This window comes from Anomaloglossus baeobatrachus, chromosome 4 (genome assembly GCF_048569485.1).
Source record: "Anomaloglossus baeobatrachus isolate aAnoBae1 chromosome 4, aAnoBae1.hap1, whole genome shotgun sequence".
Classification (NCBI taxonomy): Eukaryota; Metazoa; Chordata; class Amphibia; order Anura; family Aromobatidae; genus Anomaloglossus; species Anomaloglossus baeobatrachus.
The window spans coordinates 77349227-77358782 of NC_134356.1; the positions used below are offsets into that span (position 1 = coordinate 77349227).

The window sequence follows — 9556 nt, forward strand, 5'->3', positions numbered from 1 at the left end:
TGTGTAATGTATGAGTATTGTGTGTGATGAGTGTAGTGTGTGCGTGTGTGTGTGTGTGTTTGTGTGTGTACAATGTGAATATATTAGCATAGTGGAATATTTAAGTATATATAGAGTATATGGACACATAGGTACCGGCCTGTCTGGGTGCACTCCTGTATGGGGAGTGTGCGGTGTGTGATATATGCAGTGTGTGTAATGTGTGAGTATTGTGTGTGTGTGTGTGTGTATACAATGTGAATATATAAGCATAGTGGAATATTGCAGTATATAAATATGGACCTATACTGCAGGTCCCGGCCTGTCTGGGTGCACTCATGTATGGGGAGTGTGCGGTGTGTGATATATGCAGTGTGTGTAATGTGTGAGTATTGTGTGTGATGAGTGTAATGTGTGTGTGTGTGTGTGTGTGTACAATGTGAATATATAAGCATAGTGGAATATTGCAGTATATACATATGGACCTATATGTAGGTCCCGGCCTGTCTGGGTGCACTCATGTATGGGGAGTGTGCGGTGCCGGACACAGTAACCTTGGAGCACAATGGCCCCACTAAGCTTCTGATTTCTGAATCCATAGCACAATGCCTCCCTCCCCATCAGCAGGAGCAGCAGGCACCGGGGCTTTGTTAATGTGGAGAGTGTTTGTATAGGGGAGACATATGTACCCCATCCCTGGTGCTGTGCATAGTAATGGGGTGCCCGTCTCCCCCCAGCCAGGCAGATAATACACCATTGTTGGAGCAGGGGGGTTATGGGCTCACTGATCAGTCATTCCCAGCCCTCACACACTGATTTCATGTGTCACACGTAAAGCAATGACAACCCAGCCATCGACAAGATCCATTTGGTCCATCCTGAAGGACGCCCTTGGAGTTAGGACAGAATAATTGTAAGACATAAATTACACTGAGGATGGATCCGGGGACTCGGAGAAGATGTTCCAGAAATGCCCTTGGAAGCGCAGGAGAATACATGAGCAGGGGCTGCAGCCACACGCTGAACACTGGGCTTTACTGCTCCTATAAAGCACACAGAGGCTGGAGCTGGTTAATTAAATCATTATTTCCAGCAGTTACATTAAGTAAGAAAGCATCCACTGGAGATTCCTTCTATGCAGGTGATTAATTCACCAGCATGTTAGATATGGAGAGTTGAGGGGGTTTTCATCGCTGGTGATGTCTAGCCTACCAGTAACCCTTAGCTCACCGCAACACAATGGAATATTATTAAACCTAACATCTGCTGCTTCTAATAGTACAAGGGGGAGGCTAATAATAAACAAGGAGCTAGCAGAGGTAAAGTCAGGCTCATGTGGGCAGATATAATTGTAGACTTCCAATCAGTAATTCCACTAAACAACACTACAGACTCCAAACTGCCTCCACCCATCCTCACTGGTTGCATGTATTTTCCTGCACATCAGACTTTAGGTGTACTGTTCCTTTAAGAGCTCAAACAGTGTCAAATTGGGGCAGCAGAGGCCCACCAGAAACATTGACTTTGGGGGGCCAACTGATCAACTACATGCAAATATTAAATTTTACCTAAGCTTCATTATTATAATATATTTGTAAAATGCATGATGAGGTGCTTCCATTATCTGTACATAGAGAAACAAGTGTATTGTGCCAACTACTGAGTATGTTGAAGTGACATTGTACTACAAAAGGGCCCCCCGGAGGATTCTCCTGCTGTCCTGCCGGCCAGTCCAAACCTGAGCTCAAGTCTGCTGAAAGCTACAGTGGATTGCCGAACCTAGACCATGGAGAAAGCAAAGCACAATTCCAATTTAACCCGTGATTTACCTCATTGACTGCATTGTTTACAGCTGGGGGGTTCTGTCCACCTTTTCCTAGGACTGTCTTTTCTGGGATTTTCTCATTGTTTTGAGTGGTTGTTGAATTATAGGGCTTTAGGAACATGAAGTCACTCTTGGCTGACTCCGGGGTCAGACACACTTTATAGCAGTAATTTTGGGGACCACTCCCTGAGGACTCCATGCAGTTGGTTTGCACTTTATTTCCAGATGAGATTTGTAGGTTGATGTTGGAATTCTTGAAAACATCTCCTGAGGATGCAGCCCTCATGCAACAGCAACAGGTAGGCATGGAGGAGCACTTGTAATCCTGTAGAGACAGTCTGTCTTTGTGACATTTAATGATTGTGAGGACAATTATAGCCACCAGGAAGGTAAATGACACAGAACCAAGGGACACTATTAAATAGAGGGTTAGAGAGGAGCTGGTGGAGGGGTCTGAATTTAAAGGCAGATCATTTAGTTCTGATGGGGTCTCAGGGATGTTGTCAACCACAGTCAATACTATTGAGACAGAGGTGGACAGGGAAGGTTGACCATTGTCTCTGACTTGGATCAAGAGTCTGTGTCTTGTAGCATCCTTGTCCCCCAGAGCTCGTATAGTCCTCAGCTCCCCTGTATATAAGGCAATGCTGAATAAGGTGGCATCAGTAGCTTGCAGTATCTGGTAGGAAAGGCGAGAGTTCTGACCAGAGTCTGCATCCATAGCTGAGATTTTGCCCACCAAGTAGCCAGGATCTGCATACCTTGGGAGAATCTCTGTAGCCACAGTGCCATTCTTGGGTAGGGGTGATACAATGACAGGCACATTGTCATTCTGGTCCAGGATGAAGACATTGACAGTCACGTTGCTACTTAGTGGAGGGAAACCAGCATCTTGAGCTTGTACTCGGATCTGGAAGTTACGGATCTGCTCATAGTCAAAGGAGCGCAAGGCATAGATGTTCCCACTGTCTGAGTTGATGGACACATAGGTGGACACTGGCATGCCCTGGATCTGACCCTCCAGGATGGAGTAGGAGAGGTAGGCATTCTGGCTAGAGTCAGGGTCCAGGGCAGTCACCGAGCAGATGGAAGCCCCCGGGGGGTTATTCTCTATCACATACACAGTATATGAAGGCTGCACAAAGGTGGGAATGTTGTCATTGATGTCCGTCACTTGGACATTGATGACCTTCTTGGTCATTAGAGGTGGAGAACCAAAGTCCCTGGCACTGATAGTGATGTTGTACTCGGTCACTGCCTCCCTGTCCAGGACCTCGGTGGTCACCAGGGTGTAGTAGTTCTTGTAGGATGAGTGCAGTTGGAAGGGGACATTTTTGGGAATATCACAGCTGACATCCCCGTTGTCCCCAGAGTCCCGATCCATGACACTGATGACAGCTATGACAGTCCCTGGAGGGGCATCCTCCATGACAGGTGTGGACACAGAGGTGAGGATCACTTCTGGAGCATTGTCATTGACATCCAGCAGGTTGACCAGCACCCGGCAGTGCACGGCCACAGCGGAGGGGCCCCTGTCCTTGGCTTGTATGTACAGTTCATACAGATTAGCCTTTTCATAGTCCAAAATCCCTTTAACCCTTACATTGCCGCTGAGGGGCTCCACCATGAATAGGTCCCTTACCTTCTGGGGTGCATGACCGCTGAAGGAGTACTCGATCTCCCCGTTGGTGCCCTCATCTAAATCGGTGGCGTTTAGCTTGATGACGAGGGTTCCCCGGGGCACATTTTCCAGCAGACTGACCCGGTAGAAGGTCTGGTCAAAGGTGGGGACATTGTCATTGGCATCCAGGACGCTGACTATGATCAGAGCCGTGCCCGACCGCTCCGGTACGCCGCCGTCCATGGCGGTGAGCAGGACTCGATGTGTCTTCTGCTGCTCCCTGTCCAAGGGTCTCTCCAAAACCAGCTCAGCAAATTTGCTCCCGTCGCTCCGGCTCTGCACCTCCAAGGAGAAGAACCCGTTAGGACTGAGCTTGTAGGTGCGCAGAGAGTTGGTGCCCACATCGGGGTCCTGGGCACTCTCCAGGGGGAAGCGGGCACCAGGAGCTGCAGACTCGGTCACCTCCAGCACATAATCATGCCATGGAAAGCTGGGGGCATTATCATTGATATCCAAAATCTCCACCTCTACCCTGTAGAGCTCCAGGGGGTTCTCCATCACCACCTGCAAGTGCAATGAACACACCGGCTGGAACTCACAAACTTCTTCCCTGTCTATCTTCTCATTGACAAACAGGATCCCATTCTCCAGATTCACCTCCAAATGCTGCTTGTTGCTTCCAGACACGATCCTGAAGCGCCTAGGTGACAGCTTGGAGATATCCAAACCCAGGTCCTCTGCGATGTTCCCAACAAAAGCCCCATGGTCCAGCTCCTCTGGGACCGTGTATCGGATCTGGCTGGAGGCAGGCACCAGGCAACAAGTGAGTAGTAAAGGCAGGAGAACCTGTGCAGACCATGGTCCTCCGCTGATATCCCACCACCTCATCTCCAGCACTGCCACCACCACCACTGCTGAGGATGTTCTCAGACCTAATGCAACTCAACAAATCCTCAGGCAAAAAAAAAAAAAATCCTCCTCCAGCTCTATCCTCTGTCACTGGGGAACCTGGCTCCAGCCAAGATCTCTTAATCCAATCTGATAGCAGAAAATCGGAAGCTCTTTGCTAAATGTGAGGATCTTGCTACACAGACTTGTGTTTCTTCAATATACTTTCAACAATCCCCCCTCCCTCCCCAGCTCCCCAGTCAGTCACCCACCCCTCCCCAACTATTTTCATTTTAGAAGAGAGGGCTGAGAGGGAGGGAGGGATCCAAATTCACATTACAGCTTCTGTATTGGTGGACAGAGACATAGTGAACGGAGGAGCTGCGGTTTACAGCTGTTGTGCTTAACCCTTCCTGGATGAGAAATGCTCAAGGAATCAGTCTCTGGCAGCTGCAGAGATCCTTGTAGAGGGGGGTGGGCTCTTGAGTTGGCAGTTTAAGGGTTACCAAAGACCTATTGCTCTCACTATTACCCCTTGGCAGACCTTACTGGTCACAGGAGACAGGAGATGTCCAAGTTCAGGGTAGGATCTGTAGGAGAACCTTCAGGCAATGCTTCATCCATCTCCTGGAAATATGTTTGTTTGTTTACTGCAAAGGAATAGGTGTTTAATAAACACAGCGATTATAAATACTGTATCAAAGTCTAGACTTTAACCCATTGCAAATAAACAATAGGATAAAGAGTTGCACACCAGTCATAATGTATAGGGGAATAATGAAAAGCAGAACTGCTATGGGAATACTAGACCGAAAAATACAATGGACTATCTGAAAAAAGTGAAAAACATGAAAATCGTATGTGCATAACTGCTATGAATAATAGGAACTAAAAAGTGGGGAGACAAAGGGCGCAATAGGGTCTTACCCGATATAACAAGTGGTGATAGGAAAGGAACAGTAACACTCACCTGATAGGGTTGTGCCAGTCACAACTCCTTCAAAAGCATGTGAGTGTCCGTGTGGTTCAAGCAGCGGCCCCGTATAACAATATAGAATGTTAATTATATATAGAGAGGGAACCACGGGTATATGCCGCGCTTAAAAACCACTGAAGTGGAAATGATGTGAAAAATTCTCTTTTATTTACAGCATTCCTACGCGTTTCAGAGACAAAGACCGTCTCCTTCTTCAGGGAAAAAAGAAATCATTGATGATTTCTTTTTTCCCTGAAGAAGGAGACGGTCTTTGTCTCTGAAACGCGTAGGAATGCTGTAAATAAAAGAGAATTTTTCACATCATTTCCACTTCAGTGGTTTTTAAGCGCGGCATATACCCGTGGTTCCCTCTCTATATATAATTAACATGAATAATAGGAATGAGAGATGTTTAGCCATTTTATTGATCAATGCAATGGAGCCCCAAAACCAAACGCCAAGGTAATCTCTATTTTTGGGGTCCCTAACCTATGTGTAACCTCACCTGCAGTTAAAAAACATGCTCTGTATGGGAAGCAAAGGACCAAGCTATATATGTGAAATAAGACACATGGCTATGGGTGGGGCAGGGTTCTCAGACAGAAAATGCATACTAATTAATGCCAATGGTGTGAACAGGGTGCAAAACTCAAAAATGTACAACTGAACAATAGGATAAAGACATAGGTTAGGGACCCCAAAAATAGAAATTACCTTGGCGTTTGGTTTTGGGGCTCCTTTGCATTGATCAATACAATAGCTAAATATCTATCATTCCTATTATTCATAGCAGTTATGCGTATTCCATTTTCATGTTTTTCACTTTTTTCAGATGGTCCATTGTATTTTTCAGTCTAGTATTCCCATAGCAGTTCTGCTTTTCATTATTCCCCTATACATTGTGACTAGTGTGCAACTCTTTATCCTATTGTTTAGTTGTATATTTTTGAGTCTTGCACCCTGTTCACACCATGGTGTTCCAGACGTCTATTCTTTAATTAGTATTCATTTTCTGTCTGAGAACCCTGCCCCACCTATAGCCATGTGTCTTATTTCACATATATAGCTTGGTCCTTTGCTTCCCATACAAAGCAAGTTTTTTAATTGCAGGTGAGGTCACACATAGGTTAGGGACCCCAAAAATAGAGATTACCTTGGCGTTTGGTTTTGGGGCTTCTTTGCATTGATCAATACAATGGCTAAACATCTCTTATTCCTATTATTCATAGCAGCTATGGAGATACCATTTTCATGTTTTTCACTTTTTTCAGATAGTCCATTGTATTTTTCAGTCTAGTATTCCCATAGCAGTTCTGCTTTTCATTATTCCCCTATACATTGTGACTGGTGTGCAACTCTTTATCCTATTGTTTAGTTGTATATTTTTGTGTTCATACAATTGGTGTTCCAGACGTCCATTCTTTAATTGTTTAACCCATTGCAGACCGGAGCCCAACATTTACCCCTTAGTGAAACAAACCTGGCTACAACCAGTAAAGAACAATCTATCAGCTCCAGAAAAGAAAAAAAAAAAAGAAAAGCGAACATCCCATAAATTAAACGATCCATTCTAACAATGCAAATAAACTCAGTGCACCCTTTATCGTAAAACCTACAAATCCATAAACAGCTCACGGTAAATTATTGCTCAGGACTTGTTAACGCGCCAAATACATCACATTTACATGATTATATCAATAATCAATAAAACAGGGACAATATGGCCAATAAATTTCCCTAACGATTCGAAGGGTTTCAGTTGATCGCATCTGATCGTTGTGAGATGTAACTATTATGAGGAATGGGGATTATTACTGCTGTTTGGTAAAATGTATGGGCATATGGCTTTTATGTAGGGGGGGTGCCTTGCCTGGGACAGATTGTGGGGTGGAGGTTCGCAAACCATTTTTTATAAAAAAAAAAAATTTTTTTTTTTTTGCAGTGTTTTTACTTTTATTAGTGGGGGGCAGGGGGGGGTTAGGGATAAGTGCTGATCAGATGTTGATAATGACATATTAAATCCTTGACCTTTATTGGTTCTTCAAAACCCAATGTACTGTAAGTGTTTTTTTGTGCGTTTTCCCAGAGGTCTCTCTATAGGACTGGAAAAAATGCATTACAAAATGGCATGTTAAAATAAAATCTGAACTTAAAAAAAAAAACACCCCAAAAACAAAAACATAAAATTAAATGAAAAATAGATGAATAGTGGATGTTGTTTTTAGAAGCCAAAAACTGGAAGCCTGAATTAGTCAAAGTGGCCTTGTTCTGTTTGTATGGATGACCTTGAATACAGCCGATTCATGCGGATAGCAGAAGAGATCAACTGATCATTTGGGGGCAGTGGCGTATGGCCAATGGTCAAATGCCACAAGACTGATATGGACTAGTGGGCCCAGAGACCAACGGCTTGATATTCACATCCATCTCCCAACAACCACTGTATATGTATGGTAGAAATCAGGAGGATTTGTATGGAGCCCCCAGTATCTGTTGCACCTGGAGCTAGCTCTAATTGATTTCATATGGAGCCCACCAGTATCTGCTGCACCTTCATGCGCTAATCGTAGCACTAACCATGTCAACTACATAGGACCCCGACAATGCGTTCATGTAAGCTCAATGGCTTGAGAGCCCTAATTTTGTCCATTGCTATGCAGCCTCCAGATTTCTTTGGATACACCTGTTTGGGGTCAAATAGAAAGGAGGTGCTCCAAAGAGGACAACCCCTTTTCCGTAGACAGGAGCTGATCAGTCCAAGTTCCAGTTGAATTTCCTGAAATTTGCAATTTTAGACAAATTCAAACAGTTTGAGATTCGACTCATGGTTCGCCCAAAAAACTTTCCACCATTTTCCACACTGCTGAAGCTTCAGAGATGGGCCAATGTTGTAGCTATGACATCTCGCAGATTATCAAGCCTTGTACAGTGGTGGTCAGTACCTGGGTCATCACAGATCAGCGGAGAAAATTTGTACAGCAGAGCTGTTTTACATCTCCAAAGTCCAAAAGTCCCTGGGTAAGTCTCTCTATTTTGTAAAGTGTAAGCTCTTATGGTCAGCGGGGTCCTCTCCCTTTCTGTACAGTGTCAGCTCTTATGGTCTGTGGGGTTTTCTCCCTTTCTGTACAGTATAAGCTTTTATGGTCAGTGGGGTCCTCTCCCTTTCTGTAGAGTGTAAGCTCTTATGGACAGTGGGGTGCTCTCCCTTTCTGTACAGTGTAAGCTCTTATGGTCAGTGGGGTCCTCTCCCTTTCTGTAGAGTGTAAGCTCTTATGGACAGTGGGGTGCTTTCCCTTTCTGTACAGTGTAAGCTCTTATGGTCAGTGGGGTCCTCTCCCTTTCTGTACAGTGTAAGCTCTATGATCAGTGGGGTTCTCTCTATTTCTGAACAGTGTAAACTCTTATGGTCAGCGGGGTCCCATCTCTCTTATGTAGAGTGTAAGTTCTTTTGGTCTGTCGGGTCTTCTCTCTTTCTTAACAATGTGAGCTCTTATGGTCAGTGTGGTCTTCTCTCTTCTGTAGAGTGTAAGCTCTAATGGTCAGTGGGGTCCTCTCTGTCTATTCGCTACAGTATAAGGTCTGCTGGTCAGCGGGGTCCTCTCCCTTTATTTACAGTGTAAGTTCTTATGGTCAGCAGGGTTCTCTCTCTTTGTTACAGTGTATGCTCTTATGGTCAACGAGGTCCTCTCCCTTTCTCTACAGTGTAAGCTCTTATGGTCAGTGGGGTCCTCTTCCTTTCTGTACAGTGTAAGCTCTTATGGTCAGCGGGGTCCTCTCCCTTTCTGTACAGTGTAAGGTCTTATTGTCAGTGGGGTCCTCTCCCTTTTTGTACAGTGTAAGCTATTATGGTCAGCGGGGTCCTCTTCCTTTCTGTACAGTGTAAGCTCTTATGGTCAGTGGGGTCCTCTCCCTTTCTGTACAGTGTAAGCTATTATGGTCAGCGGGGTCCTCTCCCTTTCTGTACAGTGTAAGCTCTTATGGTCAGTGGGGATATCTCCCTGTCTGAACAGTGTAAACTCTTATGGTCAGCGTGGTCCCCTCTTCTGTAGAGTGTAAGCTCTTATGGTCAGCAGGGTTCTCTCTCTTTGTTACAATGTAAGCTCTTATGGTCAGTGGGGTCCTCTCTGTTTCTCCTGTATAGTGTAAGGTCTTCTGGTAAGAGTGGTTCTTTCTCTCCTGTAGAGTTTAACCTGTTATGATCAACAGAGTCCTCTCTCTTTTTTTTCTCTCTTTCTGTCTCTGCTGTAAAGTGTAAGCTCTTATGGTC

At 45.0% G+C, this 9556-nt stretch overlaps 1 protein-coding gene across 2 annotated transcripts in view; it reads right to left on the reverse strand.

The window, feature by feature from the left end:
• Positions 1-4555, reverse strand: part of LOC142303216 (protocadherin-10-like) — a 204737-nt gene extending 200182 nt beyond the window's left edge. For both annotated transcript variants that reach the window (XM_075344428.1, XM_075344427.1), the window contains exon 1: positions 1809-4555. In XM_075344428.1, the coding sequence (XP_075200543.1) occupies positions 1809-4313 (2505 nt within the window). In that variant the 5' untranslated portion in view covers positions 4314-4555. The remainder of the gene's footprint in view (positions 1-1808) is intronic.
• Positions 4556-9556: the final 5001 nt, after the last annotated feature.